Source organism: Empidonax traillii, unplaced genomic scaffold (genome assembly GCF_003031625.1).
Source record: "Empidonax traillii isolate 1590-97213 ecotype Southwest subspecies unplaced genomic scaffold, ASM303162v1 scaffold228:size850385, whole genome shotgun sequence".
NCBI lineage: Eukaryota > Metazoa > Chordata > Aves > Passeriformes > Tyrannidae > Empidonax > Empidonax traillii.
In genome coordinates, this window is record NW_020955421.1 from 513,020 (window position 1) to 539,519 (window position 26,500).

General features: G+C 36.4%; 1 protein-coding gene across 1 annotated transcript in view; it reads right to left on the bottom strand.

The window, feature by feature from the left end:
• NBAS (neuroblastoma amplified sequence) overlaps positions 1-26,500 on the bottom strand; it is a 164,410-nt gene that overhangs the window by 68,769 nt on the left and 69,141 nt on the right. The window contains exons 36-41 of the mRNA XM_027887996.1: positions 21,791-21,958; positions 21,079-21,192; positions 20,708-20,831; positions 15,843-15,919; positions 15,202-15,339; positions 754-983 (exon numbers count right to left, since the gene is read on the bottom strand). Coding sequence (XP_027743797.1) covers positions 754-983; positions 15,202-15,339; positions 15,843-15,919; positions 20,708-20,831; positions 21,079-21,192; positions 21,791-21,958 — 851 coding nt within the window. The remainder of the gene's footprint in view (positions 1-753; positions 984-15,201; positions 15,340-15,842; positions 15,920-20,707; positions 20,832-21,078; positions 21,193-21,790; positions 21,959-26,500) is intronic.

Sequence of the window (26,500 nt, forward strand, 5' to 3'; positions counted from 1 at the left end):
AGCTTTATGCAGAGATCTGGTTTAAAGTTATATTTAAAGCTTCTTATTGCAGAGAACTCTTCCTCTGACAGTATGGCAACTATTCAACTGTGACTGTCCTCAAAACATTGAGTTCAAGTAATACTCATGACTTGTTCACAGCTTAAAGTACCTGCATGTAGATGTTAATTAAAGGTATTTTTAAAATGATAAGAAAGTACTATCCTATTTCTTTCCTTTTTTTCTATTCTGGATTTCTGAAAGGGGAGATAAAAGCATGGTAAATATTAGAATATAGGTGGTGAGAGCATCAGGACTTACAAATGACTATAGGGAAAAAGTATAGTGATAAACAGCAGCTTTAAATTATTAAGAATAAAGTACAGTTTAACAACTTTTTTTAAAAAAACTATATGATGCTTGGGCATACCCTAATAGATTGCAAGGGCGGGTTTACAGGATATGAAAGGAAAAGATCAAAACTCCACCTGTGATCTGATTTCATTCATCCCTAATTAACTTCAATATTAGCAGTTAACAAAGAGTTAGAGATTCAATTAAAAGTTGTAGATCCATTTATCTGAGGAACATTTCATTTAAACAGAGTAATCAAATAGAAAAATCTCCAATTGTAGCAGCATCACAGTGTAAATCTCTAAAGCAGCTGGTAAATTATCCCTTCTAAAGGTCGGCATTAATTTCACTTTACTCTCCTGATGTAAAGCTTAAAGTAATTTTGTTCTAAAATAAATAAACACAATAGACATTACTTACTCTGCCAATCCGAGTATTGTTTCTCTCTTGTACTGTGCATCTGCTGTAAATCTCTGCACATCCACTCCTTTGCCAAGTCCTTGCAGAGTCTGAGCTTGAGTGAAATCCAGTAGTCGTTCATTGTAGTAATGCAGCTGATTTATCAAAGCAGAGATTTCTTCAGGCCAGTCTGCAGGGCCATGCTGAGTAACGTGCTTTGTGACCATCTGAATCAGCTCCTTTGGATCAGCCTGTGAAAATAATTGACAACAAACTAAAAAAATCCCCACAAATTCTGAAAAAAACTTTATCAATATATAAATGATGGTTGTGCTCAGAAATAATAGATTTGTTTCTGTTTCTGGGAAGCTTTATGTAAAACAGAAGTTCAAATTCTCTGTAAGAGCTATTTGCTATTAAAATTTATCATTTTGGAATGCTTTAGAATATTCCATATGATACAAAAATTAAAAAACCAAACAAAACCAACCAACAAATAAAACTTACTTTTCTGTGTTAGAAATTACACATCAAGTGCATATTTTATAAACCGCTAACTTCTGTAGTCAAAACCCCAGGCAGCAAAGCAACAATTTAGAACAAAAAGCAAATACAGTCTGCATATTTGAAATCAAAAATGAATACATGTACATTCCAAATTATCTCAAGATGTGTACAGTGGCTGTGTCTAGGAACCTCCACTTGAAACAGAGCTGTGTGTAATATGAAACCACTCATCTCACTCAGTACCTTGATTTCTCTACTCCATGAAAAATGAAGCCATCAGAAGCTCAATGCCTAAAGGAAGTGCTGTGACGTGTGGCACTCACTGACGGAGGGCCTACAGAAGAGCTACCAAAAAATACTTGGGGATGCCAATATAGTTGAAATATTTTCTGAAAGAAACAACTGATTCAACTGCTGTGATCCCAGAAATCTTGAGTGTATCAATATATATTGAGTCTTTTATTAGGAAGCTAAACTTATGAACATTAATGAGAGTGCACAGCAGGGTAAAACATGGCAACAAAACATTTAAACCTTGAGGCATGCTTGAATTTTTCCATGACTTGCTGGTCATTTTAAATTGATTTTTTTTTTTTTCCCCAAGTCTTAGCTGACACGCTGCTCATCAAGTCACATTAAATGCTACAGGGCATCCTTTCTCCTCTCCACATGATAATCTTCTGAAGCCCTCCAAACATCGCAAATTCATTTGTTTTATAAGTAAGATCAGTAGCTCTTTCAAGGCTGCTTAGAAGACCGGTAATAGAAAAATAAAATCTCAGAAAAGGGACAGGCAACAGAGCAGTGCCTCTAGAACACAATTATATCAGCTGGAAACCCATCCACTGCTTATTATGTACCCTGGTATCTCATTCTATGTGATACACTAGAAAACAGAGCATAGAGATGGGGAAAGAGACAAAACAAGGAAACATGTTTTGAAAGAAGTTCTTTACAGAGAGAGTGATCAGGCATTGGAATGGCCTGCCCAGAGAGGTGGTGGATTCACCATCCCTGGAGGTTTTTAAGATGAGGTTGGATGTGGCACTGAGTGCCATGATCTGGTAATCACAGTGGGGTTGGATCAAGGGTTGGACTCGATCTCGGAGGTCTCTTCCAACCCAGTTAATTCTAGGATTCTATGATTCTGTGTTTAACACAATTGCATAAAACTTCTAGTCCACTGAGAAAAACAGGTCCCTCTGACAATTTGTGTGAGTGAATTTCACAGAATCAACCAGGTTGGAAAAGACCTCTGAGATCATCAAGTCCATACCATGACCCAACACCACCCTGTCAACTAGACCATGGCACTAAGGCCACATCCAGTCTCTTCTTGAATACCTCCAGAGACAGTGACTCCACCACCTCCCTGGGCAGCCCATTCCAATGCCTGATCACTCTCCCTGTAAAGAATTTCTTTCTAATGTCTAACCTAAACCTACCCTGGCACTCTCTTTTGCTAGGTGTCCTCTCTCTCCATTAAGTCCCCATTTGTTATATTTACCTAAAAGCATCTGTGTGCACTCTTTGATGCTGCCTGTTTTGCTCAAAGGAACACTGTAATTGGAAAGAATGTCTTATTAACAACAGATTTAGAATAACAGAATCATGTGCTGTATGAACACCCCTGTATGTATATCCACACATATATAAGCCAACTTACTGAAGTGCAAACTTCAGTCCAGAAGATAAAGCTACAATTTCAGACTAAGAAAACGCAAGTGGAGGGTTTTTTTATTGCAAGCAGTTGCCAAGGATTGTCTTGAACTCTTCACCACTAAAAAATCTTTTAATCACGAGTTGTCCAATTTTCTCTTTTACAAAACCTATGCTCCAAACTATCACAGCTTAGAAAAATTCCACAGTCTGCTTCATGCAAGAATAGTCTTGCTATCTGGTATCTAATTTGAGACTTACTAGGGCTTTTTAATTTAGAAAAAAAAAACTTCCCCAAGTGGCAGTTGCTTACAAAACTCATTTACTGAGATGACACACATTTTCATTCTCAGATTTGTCTTCCCTCTATACAACTAAAATGTTTTCTTAAATAACAGTGCTGCTTGTGCAGTATTTATTAGGCACTCAACACAAGTTCAATGAAAAAAAGGAAAATCAGAAAACTAAAGTGTTTGGTATTGAGCTGCAAAAAACTTGTATTTTATAATTTTAAGTATTCATTCCTTAACATCATCACATTTGTAGTAATACATGTTTTTAAAAGATAAGCACAACTATTTCTACATCCATTAGATACCTAGTTCAATTAGACATGATGCTTGTTCTAACAAACACTTAAAACAAAAAGATCATTACAGCTGTATTGCCAGTTTTCAAAAAAAGTCTTAACAGTTTTTAATTGAAAAGACCATAACAACTATCTACCAATAGCAGTTGGTGATGAAAATCAGCAAAATCAGTATAGTCTGACTCTTACTGCAGCATTCAGAGAGTTTACAAATTCTCGGACTTTCTTCAATTTGTAGCAGGCACTTGGGAAAAAACCACAAAATATTCTAAAGCAAATTGGGTAAACACAAATTAAGTTTGACAGGTAAGACCAATAAGAAGCCATATTTAACTTGTTCTCTTTCTAATGTTACCTGTCAAAAAACAGACCAATAAACCCGAACCAGCATTATTCTCTCTGTTGGTTTTTCAGAGACTTTCAGATAGTTAGAAATTGTGCCTATCTGTCCAACTCCCAGCTTTGTCAGATAAATATCTCCAATGTTTCCAGAAAGACATTTGACTCTCTCCCTGTAATCATTCAGAAAAAGCATTTTACATACAAACATACAGCAGGAAACAGGGTAAGTTTCCAGAGAAGCCACAAGAGCTGACCCTTAACTCGGAAGCCTCCCTAGCACTGCCAGTGGAAATCCCTCATTAACTACCTGCCAATGCATTTTATTCACTTATTGGGCTAACACTGTACTCATGCTGACAGAGGCCTTGCTTGAGAATTAAAAAAAAAAAATAAAACTTGGACAGAATAGAAAAAGCATAAAGTTTAGCATAAAGTTAATTTAATTTCATGATTTACTCAGCATAGACCAGTACAAATTACCAGCACCACCAGCCATTACCAGTAAGTCTCAGCTGGGGAACAAGGTTGACCTGAGTAGATGTTTTAAAGCAGTTATTTCTTTTTGACCACCCTCTGGGAGTGATGCCTGTGAAGCCCATCAGAATCTGTCACTGTGATATTATAAAAAAATACTGGTTTTAAAAAGAGATAGGAGATTTTGATCTTGGCATTTCTTCACCCTGATGCCTAAACAGATCTTCAATTTGATCTTTTTTCCTGGCAAGTTGCTTTCTTTTTTTCTTTCAAATCTCTCTAAAAGACTTAATTCAGCCATACATACCAGAAACAAACAAATAAAAAAAGTATGAGCTTTTCTCCTGTTACTCTCCTGCTCAGGAAGTGGCAATAATTTTACAACTACGGCAAGAGAGATAATTAATAAAAAGACATCACTGAGATACTAGAGCACTGCAAGGCTATTTAGCTTGTTTACTCCTTTTAAGACAGAGAACCTTTCCAATTGTTCTAAAAAGAAATATTCTTTTGATTTTGTTTTTAATGTAAATGATCTAGAGATTGCAAACAATCAGAAAAACTGCTTAGATCATCAGAGGCTAATCCGTTCCCAAATACATTACTGACATTGTGGACCTTTCTGGATTGAAGTTGCAAAACATTTCCACCACCTTTGAACTGCGATTTTTTTGGCAATGGTCAAAAGCCACAACTGTGGTGAGCCACAGAAATACAAAGGGGAGAGCAGAGGACGTGTTCCCTTGTGTCCAGATCCTTGTAACACCACATTCGTTTTACACCATTTTAAGTGATCCTAGAAAGAGATTGTGCCAGAGAGGGGGAGACATATACCAAGCAAAACCCTCATGGTTAGCAAAACTGTAAGATGACAGCACATGACCAAGGGAGAACAGGGAGCAGGATGTAACATTCCTGCTGCAGGCACACTTGTATTAAGCTCACGGCCCTGCCTCTAGTTGTTGCCCTTTGTCAGTGCTGCTAAGGGAACCAAAACACACCTCCAGAAAGCATTTCTATTTCAGGAAGAAGAGGAGAGCTTTTCTTAATCCTTGCATCAACTGCCACAATCCCTGTAGCAAGAGATTCAATGTGTTACAAATTTGATGGAGGGGAAGGCAAGAAAAGAAGAATGAAGTGAAGCACATATAGGCAATACTTTTCCTCACATCCTGGAGGAAAAAAATTTACAGGAAAGAAACAGTTCACTCAAGAAGTAAAATCCTGAATGTGCCTGTTCACTTGAGAAGTAAAAACCATCTCTCCACAGGACAAGTTTTTCATTAATTAAATTAATGACACTTTTCTTTAACTGAGACTGCTGTCATGGTGTGAGTCAAGATGACATTAACTTGGATACTGCACCATGTGAATGTGGGGTGGTCAACCTTTCAGATCTCAGCTGTCTCACGTCTGATCTGTTTAAAGCAAAAGAGCAAGTGTACGGCCAAGATGGAAGACTGGGACATCTTAGAAATAAAACCTGTACTGTCACATCACTCAAGTGCACAGATACCTCAACATTCTTTGTCCTTCCACTGCTGCAGCTACATATATTGTTGGGTGACAACACAGGTTTGTTCAGGGTCAGCTTTTACAACCATTTCTTTAGTGGATAAAGAAGCAGCAGCTCATCACCCACCAGTGAAACCACACCAGGTCAACATTTAAGAATACCTACTAGAATACGTTTTATAACCTACAAGACACATCTGAATAAAATTGTACAAACTTATTACAAAAATAAAGTAGAGAGGAGTTGAGCAATAAATTCTCTATTATTAAACCTATAGGTCATACACATTCAGATATTAAAACAATATTCTGTTTCAGATTTTTAATCATCTATCAGAAGTTTTTGTAACATATTCGAACGTCTCAGGTATATTTAAGTATGAAGATTTTAAACCTGTCCAAACTCTTAAAAAATGCTTCTCACCACAGTATGTGATCACATGAGTGATGCAAACATGCAATTTCCTGCTCCACTAAAAAAATGTGTATCTGGATTATGTAGATCCAGGAATGCAGCTGTGGACTTCAATTCCCTAGCCTCTTTTCCCATCTTCGTCACAAATTTAATCCATATTTCTCTTTTTTTCCATAAACTGAAACTGAATGTTTTAAGATTTCATTCCAGATGAGTGACTTGTATAAAACAAATACTCCTGGATCACTGCACTGCTGCAGGAATCAAAAAATAAGGCAAAAGGCTGCTGTTCAGTAATTTAACATAAAAGTAATTGGAAAAGTTATTCAGGCAGTTGTTTCTACAGATACGTTAAATGACTTGTGTTTGCAGAGTTAAACAAATTTTTCTAGTGCTCTGTTTTTGTGAAATCATTGAATGGCGTGGGTTGGAAGAGACTTTAAAGATCATCTAGGACCTTAAAGATCACCCCTCCCATGGGCAGGGACACCTTCCATATGATCAGGATGCTCAAAGTCCCTCCCAATCTGGCCTTGAATACTTCCAGGGATGGGGCAGCCATAGCTCTTCTGGGCAACCTGTGTCAGTGTCTCAGCACCTCCCAGTGAAGAATTTCTTCCCAATATTTAATCTAAACCTACACTCTTTCTGTTTAAAGCCATTCTCCCTTGTCCTGTCACTATACGCCCTTGTAAAAAGTCCCTCTCCAGCTCTCTTGTAGCCCCTTTAGGTACTGGAAGGTGCTATAACATCTCCTCAGAGCCTTCTCCTCTACAGGCTAAACAAACTCAACTTTGCCAGCCTTTTCCTGCAGGAGAGGTGATCATCTTTGTGGCCTCCTCTGGACCCCCTCCAACACGTCCTTTTTTAGGTTATGGACCCCAGAGCTGGTTGCAGTACTACAGGTGGAGTCTCACCAGAGCAGAGGGGCAGAATCCCCTCCCTCGACCATTGTCGGCTCATGGTGAATTTCTCCTCAGAGAAAAACTTTTTTGCTTTGGTTTCCAACAGCTATTGCAACAAGAGTGAGGAATAATTTGTCCCTAGAGAAGATGCTTTCATAATTTATTTCCTACTTTGTGTTCTCTTACTGACTCTCTCTTATTGAGTCAGACATTGATAAGTCAGGTTTACGTAGAAAAATCTCATCATTTCACCTGACAGCTGTTTTAGTGGAAATAACACATGATATATAAAAGGCTGAAGTGTGAACTGACAGAACACCTCTGAAAATAGACAATTACTACATGGTTTTGAGTGAAGTGCCTACTAAACTCATATGATTCATTTCCATTTGCCATCAGCATTATTCTCAGTAAATAAGGTTACATTTTAGATAATTATCTTAACCTTTTGTTTATCTCCCTTTTCTCTTAAAAAAAAAGTGCTTTCTTTTTAAATAAATTATGCTATTGTCTATTCTTTTAGAATGTCTTTAATCTTGACCTATATGACAGTAGCTGTAGTCATACATAGACTTTGGGATAAGCATACAGTCCTATTTGTAAAACTTCACTGTAATATGACACAGTTTTAATTTGTACAGTTATTTGACTGGATACATGCAAATATTTTCTGTCTTAGTAATTTAAAGCTTGAAAACTATATACTCCACAGGCTACAAAACACTTCATTTCCTCTTCCCTGACAGCTGTTAAATGAGAAGTCAGATATCTTTTCATCCTAATCCAGGAGACTGCTTCTGATTAGAAGCACAGACAAACAAACAAAAACAACCCAACAAACCAAAAAAACCTACTACCAAACCACTAAAAAACAGAGACGGAGAAGACCACTCTCTCAATGGAAATTCAGCACTGCCTGAAAAGTTACCTACATTGCCAACTCAGATGAATACAATTTTGTTAAAATGTTTGGTTTTTTGTTGTTGTTGTTCTAAGACAATTAACAAATTTCAATCAGACTGTTTGCAAAGTTCACAATGTTCACTGACTAAAGAAAGCAGTTATAGAAGCCTGGAAAACAAATATAAAGGAGAAGATAAAGTCACTTGACTAGGGTAAGGCTCCTTCAAAAAGCTGCTGGTGACCTTTGTACTGTTCCCTAGACAACAAAACACTTTGTGAGAAGGAAAGGATTAGTACTTATCCCAACTACCTCCTTGCATGAAAAGCCACGTATGTGTCTCCAGAGGAACACAGGCAAGCTAGACCTCAACCCTCTGCTGAAATGCAAGGCTGGTCTGAAGATCCTCTCTTCTGTAAGAATATTTCTAAACAGCTGACTAAAGAACAACACATACGATTTCCAGAAGTAGGATTTAACAGAACAGTTCATACAACCCATGAGAAACAGAAAAAAGCAACACTAAGATCTCTTTTCAGAAGCTCACTTTATCTTGAAGAAATGAAGTGGGCTGGGAGGTAGTAGTAAACAACTATTTAACAACAGATCTTTTCTGAGTCACCTAAATATTATTTGGTCTCAACTAAGAATGGCAGTATTTTGTCATGTTTTGTTCTTAACAAAGAAAGATGAGGATTTGTGAAACACTACCTTACCTACAGCAAACACACCTCAACCAAAGGTGTCTAATTGAGGCAATCTGGCTGTAATGTTCTTCATTGCTGGATTAGTACTTTAGGGATCATACCAGAAGATGTTCAAAACCAACCACAACAACTGCTACTTCAGGAGAGCTTATATGAGCTTTAAGCCTTTGGACATAGCAGCGTTTAGTCAGTTCTCCATTTCTTAACAGGTTAGTAATTCACTCATTTAAAAGATGTGAGATTATGTGTTGAGACATTACTGAGCAATAAGCAAATCAATGAGGAAAACTCACAAAATGTGACATGCTACAGAGGACACTCAAAGTGCTAAAAAGTGTCTGGAAAGTGACTTATAAAGAACAGTAAAGCTGATAGCAAAAAGTTCTGGAAAGTCACTGAAAATCAGAAAGACAACTAGTGAAGTGGTAGGATCACTTGGCAAAAAGGTGGGGAAGGAGCACTCATGGGTTAGTCCATAACAGTGTAAATCATGAGATCTTTCTGTCAGCCCTCTCCACTGAAAGTGCGTGGGGGTAGAGAGCTCAGGAGAGCCAGATGACTTAGAACAATCTGGAAAGTGTCAGCTATGCACTTGCACACCACCACAACCAGATGGCATTCATCCTTCAGTTCTCAAGGAAAACAAATGTGCCTGTTAAATGGCAGGTGAAGGTGCATCAACAGACATGAAAAAAATAATGTGCCAGAGTGCAAGTCCCATCTGAAAAGAGGGGATGTAAAAGGAATCCTCATAGGGATGATAGACCAGCAAGTCAAATGTCCATCCTTGGCAAGATGGTAGACTATAGAACAAACTTTAAGATCACTGAGCATTAAGAGATTGGTGGGAAAGAATCAGCATGGCCTCTGTAAAGGAAAATCCACTTTGTTCACTTGCTGGAGGGCTATGAGGGTATCAAAGAGCACGTGGACAAAGGGAATCCTGTGACAAAATATACACAGATCTTTTAAAATACTTTCACAAGCTTCCCTACCAGAGTCTAGTAAGAAAAATTAGGTTGCCAATGGATTGGAAGAATAGTCCTCTTATTAACTGAAATCCAGTGAAAAGAGAAGTAAAAGCTTAGAGATCGTGTTTCAGATAGGAGAGAGCCAGCAGCAAGTCCTCGAGGGGCAGATTTTTATTCAGAATCTCTTACTGATGACCTGCAGAAAAGAGGACCAATAAATCATCAATAAGTATTTATGTTTTCTGATGATACTAGGCCCTTTGATTTATTCAAATATCATGATGTCATGCTATATATCAAGACTACAGTGTTTGGTCTACCTTTTCTTTTTTAAATTTATTTATTTATTCATTATTTTTAAGTTAAAGACAACTTCTCCCAAAATCAGTTCTTTGTCTGCCAGTTAATGTCTCATTCAAGGTGCCTTCTGCCACTGCCCTCCTTATCTCTGGTTTTCCTCTCTGTCACAGATTCCACACACATGAAGGAATATCAATGGGAGAGAATAGTGCAGCATAGATTCAAGGACTTATACACCAATCTCTCCCAATTTTGCTTTTGGAACTATCAGGTATGCACTGCACTTGGAATGCACTGGACTTGGAAACAGAAGCACACACCAAATGAAACAGATTCACCCTCCAACTATTAATGAGTAATAGTACCTGAACATGTGTAAGCAAGCAGAGTGGTATATAAACCAGTAAGAAATATTAGGCATAAAGAGCATCATGAAAAAGAAGTGGAGAAACCTAAAGACCAGCAAATAAACTTGAACTTGATGCAGAACATACAACAGAAAATTCAATCAGTGAAGCAACAGGGAGAAATTACAGTGCCAAAGGAAACTTGTTAGTTTTCAGCATCACTAACCAAACAGAAAGAGGGGTCAAAGAGGAGATAAGGGCTTGAATCAAGACTTAAAATGGTAGTAAAAGTGAAGGTTAAGGTTTAAGTCCATCATAGGCCAACAATAAAGTGCACTATCATTTTACCATCTACAACAGACTTAGTGCTACCCATTGCATTCATGGATGAAAAGCTGAATGTCCAGACAGAATGAAGCAAACCTGCCTGACAGTTTTTCACTTTTGCATGTTGGTGTTAATAAACTCCAGTAAAACATCACATACACAAATCAAATTTGAGATTAAAAATGTATATATTATTTCTAGTAGGCTAAGTTCACAATTTAGGAATGTGACAGGATAATACCACTAAACCCAAACCAACATGCAACCATTTAATGAGCGTTCAATTTCCAATGACAGATTACCTTATGAGTATAGACTTAACTTCTAGCTGTGCTACAGCACCACGTAATCAGGTTAAAGCCATTAGACATTTTATGGTTAATTCATCTGTTCGCCCACCAGATCTGCCTCTCTCCCTCTTCCAGCATACAGCCTTCTATACACTATTAATTTCCATTTCAAATTAAGTCTCTATTTTCAACATCCTATGTTCAGAGGATTACCTAAAGCTGTAGCATATGGACCATAGCTGCAATCTTTGATCAACCAACAGAACCATCTTGGGAACCAGGTCAAGCCTGCAGAATGAAGTCCCATTAAGACCAACAGATTCAATCCCAAGTTCAAAGCACTCTTCTTTTGACCTAATTCTGCCTCTTCAAGAGGTTGATAGAGGCTTTCCAAAGCAGCAAGCAACAGAAAAGGGAAGCAGGTAAAGGGCACAGAGCTCAAGTTCACTGTATAAATGCACCCTGTCACACATTGGCTAAAAAGACAGTTTTATCAGGCTACTCAATTCTGTGGAACTGAACTCCCAGCTTCTTCACCAACTCTAGGCTGCAACAAAAGCATCACTAAGGAGCTCTCTGAGCTTACCAATTCAACATATTGCCAGCTGCAATGCACAAAAGGATAGGAATCAAATTCACCTTCTTGAATGAAAAGGAACATGTAAGGGAATTTAAAAAAAGTAAGAATTTTCTGCTAACAGCAACTTTCCACATCTGCTAATAATTGCAAAATTCCCATCCCCCTCTGCAACTTAGCAGCATTTGTTAGAACTGTTGTTTGATGCTCCAAGAAAAGCTTGCCCCCCAAATGAGGTCAGTAAAATAATCCTCTCCGAAACTACAGAAAGACCTCAGCAACAGATTATTAGCATGAGGACAGGAACATATTAATTAACGTCAGGATAATTAAACTTTTTCACTTCTTTCTAGAGTAAACAATTTATTCTGGTCTATTATCAGATCACCAGAATAGGACAAATGAGGAGATAAGCCGTTAATAACATGAATTATCCAGCAAATTTCTTCCTCAGCTGTACAGCTTTTCATCAAGACTGAAAATTAGTGAGCAGAGTGGCAGTGGGGCAACAGCCTTGATGCTGTGCGAGCAAGGTTCAGCAACAGCCAAAACACAAGAGTGTTATCAACACTTCTTAGCCACAAATGCAAAGAACAGCTGCAATGAAGAAAGTTAATCCCATCCCTGCCCAGCCCAGTAGTACAGACCTAAACCAAAAATAAATACAGGTTCTCAAGGGGCAACGAGTCTTCTCACACAAATACATTCCTCAGACAGTCCATTTCTGGAAATTTTGTTTTTTTCTTCTTTCTGGCAATATTCTTACAGACCTTTATCTGTGGCTTTATTTGGCTGGAGAGCTCCTTTAAAATGTTCCTCAGAATAAAAAAGTAATACAGCCTGGCTGTCCTAAACTATGGCTGTTATGTTTATATTATTATAACAACTAAAATTCAAAATTGTCTTGGGCACAAAATTAAAGCAATACTTTACACCAAATCCCTTTGTTTGTCCTTAAAGCAAAGTAATAACTTCATCAGAAACTGAAGTTATCAAGCTGATTTTCTTTTGGACATCAACACTACAAAAAAAGATAATGAGAATTTCTGACAATTTATAATTCTGGTTTGATGTGCAAATATTAGCTGTCAGTATTTCATGTCACAATTATTCATGTCACACATTGTTGTTGTCACAAACAACAACAAAAAATCAGGCCTCCATGCAGCAGACCCAACAATTCCTTCAAAATATCTTTTCTGACTAACTCTCAAGTCTTAAAAGTCTGTCCCAGTCAACTGAAGAGGAACTCTCCCCCTACTCCTCCCTATCCTTGGAACAATATTCTCTGTCACTTCCACTCTGACATTTCTCCCATTACGTCAGAGCTACAAATAATGTCATTTTAAAATGAGAAACACAGGAAGTGGGGTCTTTTCTATGCTTCTATGCAGTTTCTTATAAATTCAGCTAGTTTCCTGACAGGGTGCTTCACTAAATGGACTAGAGAAATCACATCTACTGTGACTTAGGTGCCGTTAGACAGAAATATGTGCTCTATGATCTTGAGGACTCACCCTCTAAGCATGTGGCTGAAATGCCAGATTTACATCTGCACTATGTAAAGATCTACAACACCTTCACCCACAAGAGTGCACTCAGAGATCTTGTAAGAATAATGCATAACTTTGAATTAGGCACTTGTGCTTTGGCAAACAGCCAGAAGAAAAAGGTGATGGAAGACAATCTTCTATGGAATGACATCTACAACTGAGTGTAACATCTTCATAAAAGTTTGAGATCATTTTTTTTTTTTTGTCCCACAGATTAGGAAACACAAAAATAAAAAACATAGCTAGGTCTATTCCCATGGATAACAACTTGTATGGCACTGATGAAACAAACTTGCAAGTGGAGCCATTCTTCATTACCAGCATCTAAGGTGTAAATTTAAACAAATGGCCATTCTGCAGTATAAACCAAGCATTTAAGTCTGGAGTTTGGGTGGGGGTTTTTTGTTCAGGTGTTGTTTTTTTGGTGTTTTTTTTTTGTGTGTGTGTGTGTTTTGTTTTTTTTTTTTAATTGACCAAAAAAAGTGTGTTTATGTTGGTCAAAAGCATCTGTTTCTACTTCTTGTTTACTACTTCAGCAGTAAACTGAAGTGAACTGAAACTAAAATTCCTTCACTTGATACCCTTGGAATTAGTAACAATGAAGGTAATTTGCCTATGTCATTTTCTTCTTACTGGACATCCAATGCTGGTTTTGTGGGGTTTTTTTCTCTTTTTCTTCTTGTGCTGTTCCCTCAGAATCTTCTCATACAGTTGTTTTCAAAAACTACTGTTTAAGAGCAGCTTAAACAGAGAACATATTATTTTTAGCAAGCAACTTGGAATCAACTATTTATCACTATAAGTATTTTTACCAAGATGGAACAAAAGATTAAGTCAAAGATCACATCAGAGACAAACTACATGGTGCCACTGATAGGACTTTGCTTATTAAATGGCAAAGGGAGCACAGATAGTTAAGTCCTCATGACTTACACTTTTCAAAGCTCTTCCTATAAAATAGGACTGTTTAAAAAAAGCTAAATAAACAACAAAAAAAAAAAAACTTTTTTTCATCGAAGCTGTCTTGCAGCAGACAGACTTATAAGCACAAAGAAATTTTTTTAACAAACGTGAATTCCTCACAACCATCATATTTTGCAAGCCCCACAATTTCCAGTTGTGGGCTACATTTTCTTTTAGCTTCTACAGAGAAGACAGTAAAATGCAAATCTCAGCAGAAACATGAAATGCTTCCCAACTACAGAACTGGAAGAATATCAAAACAGGCTTTCTGCTGTAAATCAGGAGTCATTCTGAACATGGAAAACAAAAGTCTCCTCTCATTTGCCACAGTGGTGATTACTGGTCTTTCTTTTCAGAAAATTAGTGGCCAGAAATGTTCTTTTAGGTGTAATTCAAAGTTAGGCTGAAAACCAACCAGTTCAGAGAGCTTTTGCATAGGAGGAAAGAACTAGTGTAACTTCAGAAAGGCTCTCTTGGAGTGGCAAAGAATAGTTTTTACACAGGTATCTTAGGAAGAATGGCAATTCATGCCTTACTGAAATTTTGTATGTTACTTCTTCAATTTAGTTTGGAATTTACCATGCAACTGCTTTAATCACAAGCAATAGATAAGGAGCAAAGCTGTGCCATTTCAAAATAAGAAACCTGTCAAAGGAAATTAAAAAAAATCATCAGTGAATGAGGATGAATTTTCAAAACACCGCATGTAAACTGAAATACAAACCAACACACCTCAGGGCGTGGAAACTTTTTGAATAGCACTGCTCTTGCTGAAATGGACTCTTCACTTTTACTAGGAAGTACTTTATCACATTGTATACAGTATTGCAAGATGACAGCATAAACTACACTCATTATTGCTCAGTGTTTATAAGCTACTTTGAAGACTGATAGTGCTATTACCTAAAAATGACACTTGATATTGTGCTTCAAAAACTCTTCCACAAACTGTGAAGTACTTGTCTGTTTACAGTACTGTAGAAGAATAATTATGCGCAATGTAACAGGCTGCTCACAGCATAAGTCAGATCAGCTCCTTAACAGGCTTAACTCATGTACTGGCTTTTTAGAGTAGCTTTTATGCTGAACATTAATGAATGTGGTTTTAAAAAGAAAAGAGTACTAACCCTGTAGAGAGGGTGGCATTTGTCCTTGAAACATGGTGCCAAACAAGCATAGATCTGCAGGCTATAGTAATAACTTGCCAGCTGGAGAGATAACACAGAGTGTAATTGCTTTTCAAAGAATTTGTTGGCATCTACCACCTAGAAGAAAGAGAGCATTAATTTAGATGAAAGAATTAGCAAGCATACAACATTAAGCATACAAACTTTCTAAAAAGCTACTTGCTGTGATTTAGAAATAGTTCTGACTGTGTTTTTCTGGCACAGAGGTAAATCAGTAACCTCCACAAAGATAATTCTACATTATGGTGTTTTTCTTTCCCCTTCCACAAACACTTAACCAAAATGATTTTATAACTACAGTTTTGCTGCTTCTTTACCACAAGGTTATTATCAATATTTCTGAGTTACATTATAATTGTCAGTCAGTTGGGTCCAACTGACATTTTAAATAAGAAAATATGTCTTTTCACCAGTGCCCTGCTCATTAGCCAGTCCACTGGCATTTGCTCAACTTCCTTTAAATGCAGCAGCCAAATCTCTCAAATTGTGTATGCAAATTCTCAGATTTTAAAACCCAAAGGAAACGAAATTTTATTGTGGAATTTTGAAATGCTATGAATAACCTTTCACTATCAACATACCTGTGGCAGTGCAAGTAGATAGGCAAGAGACAAGGCTGCATCATTTGGTAAAGCATCACTTGCCAGTTGTAGCAGAACTGCAACACACAGGGAGCAGAAACAAAGCTTGGATTAGTGACCCATTTAGCCCTGACAGCTAGCAAATGAAATGTTTTCAGTGCAACTGTATTTTATTAGACAGTAGCTTGAAGCACTCTATACATACTCAATTAAACACTTATCAGCACAATCCAGAAACAGATAATATGGCATTCAACTGAAGAACAGCTTTACCTTAACTTCCAGGTAAAGTGTTTGATGCATTAACCAAACAAGAATGAGACTGTGGAGTAACAGATGCTAAACAAAGCCACCTGGACTGATTTACAAATAAATCTTTCTCTTGTAGAATCAAGGCACTAATGTAATGTTGTAAGAGTTCCAAGATATCAATCTCAGGAATGGTACAAAATGTCTTTTCTTCAAGCCTCAGCTCTAATTCACTCATCACTGAACATGATAAAGCATATTAAAAACTTCTGTCTCAATTAAAAATTAAAATAATTTTAAAAAGCTGCAAGTGTCATAAGAAACACCAAAAACAAGTCCTGCCACATACTGCAAACACAAATATCAGAACTAACACAGTTGAAATCAATGCATCAAGAATAAGTACTCTGATTATAAAAACATATACTTCTGGTAAAACTGACACAGAAATTATCTGCTTTTCCTACATTATAGATACCAAACTTGGGTTTTTTTCATTTGAGAAACCCACTGTATTTTACAAATTACACAAATTGGAGAACCAATATGCAGCCATAATGTGAGCACCCAAGGCTGTTTCATTAGTAACAGGATTTCTCCTTCATGCAGTTTTTTCTGTGCTAAAATCAAGCATCAATGTGGTTGCTACGAAAGTTCCTACAAACAATTACAGACTAATGATTGTTGTAATGCACTTAATATTGGGGGTAGAGAATATAAATTATTATTTCCAGGGACAACTTCAAAAATCTTATGAAATTTGGACAAGAAATTGCATAGGAAAATGTAAGTATACCAAAAAATACAATTATGTTTTATTTTTTTAGAGAGGATATTATTACTAATATTATTAATATCAATATTATTCCAATAGGTAGAAGCTATCTTCCAACTTCTTTTATTTCAAGGAAGTTTCAAATACCTGTATTCCCACAACTGCTCTGCAGGGCATGCTGGCAAGGAACCTGATTACTCTGCACACACAGTCCTCCAGTGAATTTTTGTTCCAAAGAATGATTTATAAAAGGCTTGAATGACCAATTACAATTTTCAGATTATCATTAATTTGCCATCAGCCTGAAGTGCATTTACACTCTGGCCCTCAGCCATCTACAAGCCCTAAATTTCTATGTGACAAGTCATCACAGAGGCTGTCTACACAGCAGTAGGTCACAGTTACTGCAAACACAAGCCTGTCCAACAACACCTATGCTCTGTGCTGCTAACAGCTTCTACTGTGCTTCAAACAGCTTCTTGCTGCTGACAGATTTTTTCTGCTACACTTGAAATAACCTGTATGCTGTCCAACCAAAGACAGGAAGACCCTAGAAATGTCTAATATTCGAATCTTGAAAAATTATCTTGCAAAATTGGTAGTTCCTCCTCTGAGCATAAACAAAGTTACTTTATGTATTCTCACAGCTACCTCTAGTTAAACACAAATAAAAAAAGGGGAGAAGGCAAAGAAGCATTTCAGTGATGCCCCCTTTACCCTTTCTCTGGAGAATTAATGATTGCAAAGTCTCGCAAATACACAGTAAGTTCCCAACATTACAACTGCCACACCACACTAGAAAAAACAGATCTTCACCATTCAGATACCAATCAGGAAAAAGAGCACAGCACCAACACAGGGCCAGAAAATAGTATGATTTCATTCATACTCCTGCATGAAGCTCAACACTATGGTATCCCAACTGACAGAATGCACGTAAGAAGAAAGACCTTCTTCCATTTTCATACCTTCTGAGAAATAAAACAAACATGTCCTGTACTAATTCGATTAATATAAAGGCTCTGTGTGCTTGTGTGGTCATGGTAAGTGTCCATGTATCCACATTCAGATGACCAGTTTACACACACACAAACACACATGTATACAGAAAGACTAATTGCATACAGCCAGTATACCCCAGTAAAGCCCTACAGGAATCCTCTGATGCCTAACAGAGCTGAGCTCAAATCACAGGCTCCAGACATAACCAGGATGCCACTCTGTCCTTTCATACCCATTCACAAATTTTACAGTAAGTTAGTGACCACTGCCAAATTCAAAATTTGCCAAAGGGATCAGACATTACAGAGTTGGCAAACCAGGGCAGGGCAGGCAGTGACAAACAAAGTGGCAATGCTTGTCTCACAAACAGTCCTTTCTTAGGAAAACACAAAACATGTTCGATTCTATGAATAACTTTTATTTCCTATGCAAGTCTTTATGCCACAAGCCTGCTTGAATGGCAAAGTAAGAATAAAATGGTTTATTTGTGAAAATTGGAATTTATTAATATCTAGGAGGTTTCAACTTACTTCCCACATTCCAGTTCTTTTCCCTGTAAAAAAATGTAAAAATGGCTTCAAGTCTTCAATTGCTCATTTAGTACACGAAAAAAATCTCACTAAACTTAGAAGTATATATGGCAGGTAAACAGCCACATCCACAAGTAATTACCAAATCATGGAAAACATTAAGCTATTATTTTTTCTAAAACTCCTGAGGATTAATAGGTATGACCAACTCTCTTGGGTTTACTTTGAGTTTAGTACCTAATCTATCCACTTGTCAGCAAAATCAACTGAAATCTGCTATGTTCATTAGTTACTAGTACAGTAGCAAACACTTCATATATTAGCATTCATAAAAACCATACAGTAAACCTGAAACCAAGAAAACTGCTGCGTAATAAATGAGATTCATATTTGTGTGATTTTTCAATTTTAAAATTTAGCAGTATTCTATTAATATGCACATTTTCAAGCTCCACAATCCTGGAAGTGTTAACTCATCATTAGGACTTCCATGAGAATTGATAAAGCTTTAAGAATGGGGAAGAGGTAAGATCCAATGCCACTATTCCAGGGCAAGAACATTACAAATAACAAATTACTAAACCCTTTATTGAGAGAAAGCTATGTTACACTTATGTTTAAGAACACTGCTTACTGACTATCTAAAGGTGTTATACAGCAGGACTTCTGGGTACTGAATAAACACAGCTTTCCTGAGGAAAACATAGAACTCTGTTCCATAGCACAGATGGAGAGATTTCTAAATGAAATTCAATTGATTGTAAGAAGTGGAGGAAGAGGATAGAAGTATTAAAATGGTAAAAACAACAGGCTGCACACTTAAGAGGAAGAACACAGAAACTCAAAAACTGAAGTTAGAATCTAAAATTTCTTTTCTTCTTCAGGAGAAAGTCCCCAACACTGAAGTTTCCATCTCAAAGGCATTCACTGAATTGTAAACAACCACTTCCAATTACTCAAGTTGGAGCAGGAAGTATTACCAAAAATCTACCAATTAAATAATTTTCCCTAAGAAAGCAATGAATACTTATAAATCCTTGCCTCCCCCTCCTTTAAGACACAGGAATCAAAGCTAGAAGCCTATCAGCATGCAACAAATGAGATCATAAGTACTGATTTAAAAGGATTTTTAATAAAGAGAGCATGAAAGGAACAAAATATCTGTACATCCCCATCATACAAAGCTGTTGCTAACTTTTTCAATTCATAATGTTGTTTTATTAGAACTATACAGGTTATCGGAAGAAATATCACAAATCTCAAAGTACTGAATCCCATTTCACAAATTTCACAGAATACTCTGAGTTGAAAGGGACCCACAAGGATCATCAAGTCCAGCTCTTAAGTCAATGGTCCATGCAAGGATCAAATCCAGAACCTTGGCGTTATTAGCACCATGCTCTAACCAAGTGAGCTAACCTCATGGTCCTATAGTTGCAAGACAAATACGATGTTTTTTACTAAACAGCTGAAATGTGTGGCTTCTGAAGAAAATCTCACTTAAACCTTTTCTCATATAGCAAGTGCTTTAATACAATCATTTTTCATGGCACCATTTACCACAGAGTCAAATATAATACCGATATCGTCCTTCAAAGACACTAACAGCATCTAAATATTTAAACAGTTCATTTCTTAAACCAGCAGGAGACATCCAAAAGGGAAGACAAACAACCACAGGTGGGTTTGTGTGTTTTGTGGTTTTTTTCACAGAAGTGAAACTGTTTCAGTTAACAACTTACTAACGATAACTTGCAAAATCCAGACATTTCAGAAGAAGATAAAAAGTTCTCATGATTCCAGAAACTGCATTTAAGCATTAATTAGCAAATAAAATAGTATAATGAGCCTGCAATACTGAAAGTTGTGTACACAATCACACAGAATCTGACCAACTGAATACACAGTTATACATACAAATAACTAACCCTGGGTTGCAAATTTCCATTTAAATATATAAATACCTGCACATGATAATATTCAGAAACCTTCACTGATCCCTCCCACAATGTTCATATCTTTGCCAGCCCTCAAATAATGCTCTCTGCTTATTTAAAGAGAAATTTCAGATTTCTAATCTTTACTGAGCAACTCCTCTTAAAAATACCCATTCTCTTGAAAGCTCTGAAGCTACTTCTAACAAGACTTCGTACCAATGAGAGATGTTGAGCCACATGACAACTTATACAAAATACCCAGACAATACTTCAGATCATTGTGAGCAATTCTCCGTACTTCAAACCATCCACAGATACTTCTATATTTACAATTTATAGTAAATACAGGAGTGAATATACATAGACCCATACCTTCTGTAGTTGGAAGCAAGTCTTCTCCTTCACTCTTTGTTTGGGTCAGTTTCTCTGTTCTCAGCAACACTTCAGCAAAGCTTTCCCTGGAATTGTTCTGGTATGTGCCATAGCTGATTTCAGACTAGAAATAAAAGAAGGTAACTGGCACATGTGTGGTACACCCTGGATTTATATTTAGATCACTTGCATCAGATGCAATTCTCTACCTCAGTTCCTGCATGTGCTTTCCTTAGTTTAATTCTGGATTTTTTTTTTCCCCAGTTTTGCACAAAATTTCGAGTCACACATAATCAAAAATCCATATTTTTAATTCATTATAAGATCTCAACAAAAAATTAACACTTCAAAGTTCTGTAATTGCAACTTACTTCTGCAACATATGGATCAGGAATTAGAGACTCATAAAATGGATGACAGCCTTGTTTTTCCACCATAGCATTTTCTCCAGGCCCATTTTTCAATACGTCTCCAAATTCTTGACCCTAGGAAAAGTAAGTATAGTTGATTCTAACCGTAAAAAATCTCCTTAAAAATTCTGTAACCACTGTTAGAAGGGAAACAACTGTAAATGAAAGTATCACTGAATTCAGCAGGGAGCAAGACAGGAGTCGTCTTGCATAAACCAATGCTGAATGAGGTTCAGTATCCTTAAAAAAGGAAAAAGACCATGCTCAATAGTACCAGAAAAACTAGTATCACAAACGTTACAGAAAACTCACTGAAATAGAGAAGATAGAAAAGAAAAACTGAAAAGGAACAGCTTTGAATATAAGATTACAGCATTTAAAGAGCGGATTTCACTGTGCTTTGTACCCCAAAGTTCTGAAGTTCTGCCAAATTTCATCTATGACTTCTTACACTACGCTAAGAAAACAGGAGAAAACCTATTAGAACAAATGGAAAGAAAACAGCTTTAGACACCTTTTTTCACTGGGATTTGCTTGCAACCAATCTTTTGACGTCTCTATTTCATTTACTGATTGAGATCTTCAGTTATCAGACATCTATAAAGCAGTCTAGTTTTTATACTAATATATGGGCAAACGTATACACATCTGGAGCACATCAGCAATCCCTTACATGCAATGGTCGCAGGTAAGTTAATGATCTCTTCCACCACTGCCCATCACTGACGGCATGCAGCATGGCTTTGGTAGTCAGAGTTGTGTTAGACAACACCTCCATGGTTTTTGATGTCGTCCAGTACAACAAATCAGTAGACTGGCTAGAAGAGACGTGGGTTTCATCCTGTGAGCACACCCAACACACAATGGGAAGTGTTAGACTCCTGCTACAATTAGGTTAATGATCTAAAGCAAAATAAATAAATGTACTAGAAACCAGGCACACAGTGTCAATAACGTATTTTAATGATGATTAATTTAAGCAGCATCTATCAAAAATAAACAAAAGGCAAGCCAAAAGTGATTTAGGAGTTTCTATCCGAAGTAAGTAGTGTAATCCGCAGAACGTTTTGCCCCTTATTCAGTTGTAACTTTTTGTTTCCACAGAAAGAAGCTGTTTTTAGTTCTGAAGTTTACAATGGAAATGTTCTACATAACTGCTGAATGCTTCCATTAAAATAATCATCTCTCTACAAACGTGGACATCAATCATACTAAAATTAATCTTCAATAATTCAAGAAAGCTGATACTAGAAACAATCTTTTATTTCTACAGAGATATCATTAATTAAGTTGAATTCTCAGTAGGGGAAACAGTAGAGATGTAAATATGCATCTCTACACCAAGTGAAAAAGTATCATCAGAATCTGAAATTCTGCAGTTGGCAACAAAGTACTGAATATAGACAACATAAAAGACTGAAACTGCTTCTGCAATACATACACGAATACCTTCACTTAGTCTCAGTAAATTCACACTAAAGTCCATTCTTCAGACTAGGTGTTCCACAAATGGGGCTTTCTATATGAGCTCTTCCTCACGTAAAGCATTTAAATAATACCCAGAATATCCACGTTGGCTGACTCCAGTTCTCAAAGGTTTGTGTTAATAGCATGCTTTACAAAACTTGCACATTAGACATAAATACATATTAGCATACTAATGTAAACACACTGTCATCAGCAACAGAAAACGTAAATATCTCCCTCCATACAGCAAACTTTAACACCTACATATCCAACGTTTGTCCCTAGCAACTCTACTGTTCATTTCCCCATACGACAAAGTATATTAAAAGAGCAAAATTCTAACTGTAAGGGAGGTATTAGTTTACAACTTACTAACTCAAGACAAAATTTCAGACATCAGAGCCAAAGGATGCTAAGCTATACTCAAGAAAAATACATCCCACTATAACCCCAGTGACAAAACATATCAGCTTTAATAACACAGAATGTCGTGTAGACAACCTTGTTTTTACTGCCTTTCACTGTGGTGTGCAGTAAATCACTCTCTTAAGCTGGCCACTGAAGTAGCAAGTCCATCTTAAGCCCTTCTTCCCTTTCCTTCAGCATTTTTTTCCAAACTTTCCTGAAATTATATTGTGCATTACCCACATGCATCACTGAAAAACTGACTAGCTAAACTGGAAATTTCAGCTTGCTTCACCAAATTAAGAAAGTACATGCCAAATACAACATATCAGAATTTTTAATGCTCTGAAAAAAATTAAAATGAATAGAAAATCTGGTGGCTTAGGGGCTGCAGGGAGAATTTCTCGTTCATGTTTTTTAAATAAACTACTCCAATACTTAGGAAAAAGGGGGATTTTAATTTATTTTAAATGTTACATACAGAATGCTAAGTTCTCTGCCTGCCTCCATTTTCAAGCAGATGCTGCAGGACAACTAATTGATTCTTCATGTAGGAAAAATGAACCAAACCAAAACAGAAAAAAGAAATCCCACCCAAGTTCTCAACTGCAATTTAGCAACGCCTTTTTTTTTTTTTTTTAATAAACCTCCTTCATTAGTGTGAAAACTTAATAACTTGTATGTAGGTGTGAATGTTCTATAGCTCTACTGCTATCAGATACACTCTACTGACTTTTCTCTAAAAAGAATTTCAACTCTCACAAGTAATTACAGTCTTTTGTGCACAAACAGGAATTCCATTTCCTGAAAAGTCATTCCTCTGTGTACCTGGAAATTTCTGCTATGCTGAATCAATCTCTCATAAAAGAATTTATTTCTTCAATAATGTTGGAGATATCATCTTAAGAAAACAACTTTAATTGTATCTTCAGGAAGAAATTCTATTTTGGGAGTTTTAAAGGTTGTTTGGGGGAAGTTATTTTCTTCTATTATTTCTTCCTGACATTGTTTATAAAGTAAGCCCTTATTAAAAACAAAATAATAATAGAAACAACAACTTATTAACTAGCAGCTAAAAATTTTATATTGATTTAAATTGGTGTAAAAGAAGATAACCAACAAATTCTGAATTATCAAGATACTCTACATTAACAGTTAAAAAATTTTTATATATATACTCATATATAGATACCAAATATTTATATACGTACACTCATGTTCACAAATCAACATTTTTAAATACCAAACAGTCTAATGCAAGGATAAATAAAGCCAACTATTTTTTAGATAAGCCACAGAAGAGACAGCAATAAACTAGAACACCTGCAACACTTTTTTTGTCTTTAATGACAATTAGTCAAGGTGCAAGGATTAAAACATGCAAAACCCATACACTGCATACACTTTGTGTGTTAAGAGTCATACATCAAGATGATGTAGGAAATGAGATGAACAGTCTGTTCCTAAAACAGAACACCATGCATTAGCCTTCCTTTTTCCCTTTTTGCTGTTTCCATTGGAAAGCAGGAATTTAAAACGGGCTCTTTTACGTAAGTATTCATGTATATTCTACACTTACATTTTGTGCCTTTGGGGGGTTTATTTTGGGGATTTTTAATCTTTTTTTTTCTTTTTTTTTTTTTTTTTTTTTTTTTTTTTTTTTTTTTTTTTTTTTTTTTTTTTTTTTTTTTTTTTGCAATGTCTGTTACAGCTAATGAACCAGTCCCATAACAATAAACCAGACCCTAAATGAGAGACTATGGAAAAGATTCAGCTCAAGTTGATAACACTAAAATTCATTAGTCACTGGATGTCTAGGCTCTTATTAGGGCCATAACATCACTGGAACCCAAAACATAACCCAGCCTAAATCATAAAATGCATCTGATGTAGCTGCTGAAACACAGGATTTGATGACTGTCTGAGATATACAGCAATAGCTAAGACAGCTGTAGATCTGACGGAGGACTAGACATTCTGGGTCAGTAGCTGAAGGACACAAGGATAAATAACCATGATTCCCTAATCATTTCAGTAGCGATGAAAATGTGTGACCTAGCAATATACTGTACACAAATGTTTTAAAAGATCTTGTCTTTTCCCAGATCTAGTGCTTAGGAAAAATGCAAAACCAAATTTGCTAATGATCTGTTAATCAGAACTTTTCTTTTTCTTTAAGCAACCTTTAAGAAAATAATTTCTATAATTTGAACATACTCTTCTCTAGAAACTATGTCTGCTCTTGTATCAAGAGTTCGTTTTCAAAGAAACTTGAAACTGTAAATTTCACTTCTGTTGATGTGCCACTATACAGCAATTATGCTTTCATATTCAGATATATAAAAGATAATGATTTATAACAGATGTAATGCATATTTTAAGTATTATGCAGTTTTAACATAAAGTCAGAGCTCCTTTACAAGGCAATTGATGGTTACTGTTTCTACTGCTTATAAACAATCAGGCATCTCGTGACTAAGCATTGTATTTTAATGTAATAATATTAGCAATAATATTCTGAAAGGTTTTTCATGAATCAAGAGTTTAACTGTCTCACTGAGATATTTTGCTCGAGAAGCACAAGATTAATTGTTTAGGCATTGTAGCACACAGAGTAAAAAGGGTGAGGATTGATAACATTTTGCTTAAAAATAAACTGGTATATTGGAATCACTGTAGCTTCCGAAGGATAATTTCTCCAGTGGATCCCATGAGTTCACTCAACAGTGACAAGCTGACACAAGGCTTGTGCAAATGCATCAGCTCCTACAGAATGATTAGGTCCATCTTTATCACAGCATTCAGGAAATTCCTTCAGAGTAGGGCCACCAAAACTACGACTAGTTCGTGATATAAAGAAAGAAACAGCAGTGGAGACTAATGATTCAATATTAGACAAAGGTAAGAAGAGGTAGAGAGAGGTCACTAAAGCTTTGAAAACTGAAGTATTTACATAGAGATACTTTGAATGCAAAAGAGAAAGGGATGCCCAAACACACGTAAGCTAGAAAAAACTTGACTCGAGTCAAGATAAGGAAATTTATATTTAGAGCACCAACTTGAAAAGATAATAAGTGAGAAAGAATAAAATTTGTCAACTCCTTGAGAAAAGGATGCTATAAGTTAATCAGAACGTAACTGTAAATGAAAGGAGTAAAAGGAAAGGGGAAAAAATACTACAGTTTGGGTTTTTTTTCTCTGAAGAAACTAAAATTCTGTGCAAGAAAACGAAGGTGAAGCATGAGGAATTAGCTGAAGTGTAACTATGGGGATTGCAGTTACGGGATTTCAGTTAAGTCAGAGAAACTGAGTTATTGAATATATTGCTTTTCCAACATTTCAGATGTCTGTAACAAAGGAAGAGTTATACAATGAGTAAATTCTTGGCTATGTTTCCCACTGTGTCATTGCAAGAAATGAAAAAAGCTATAAATCCCTATTAAGTCAACTGGGAGAGAACAGAAAGACAGAATTAGCAAATATACAGAACTCATTTCATAGTGTACCAGTC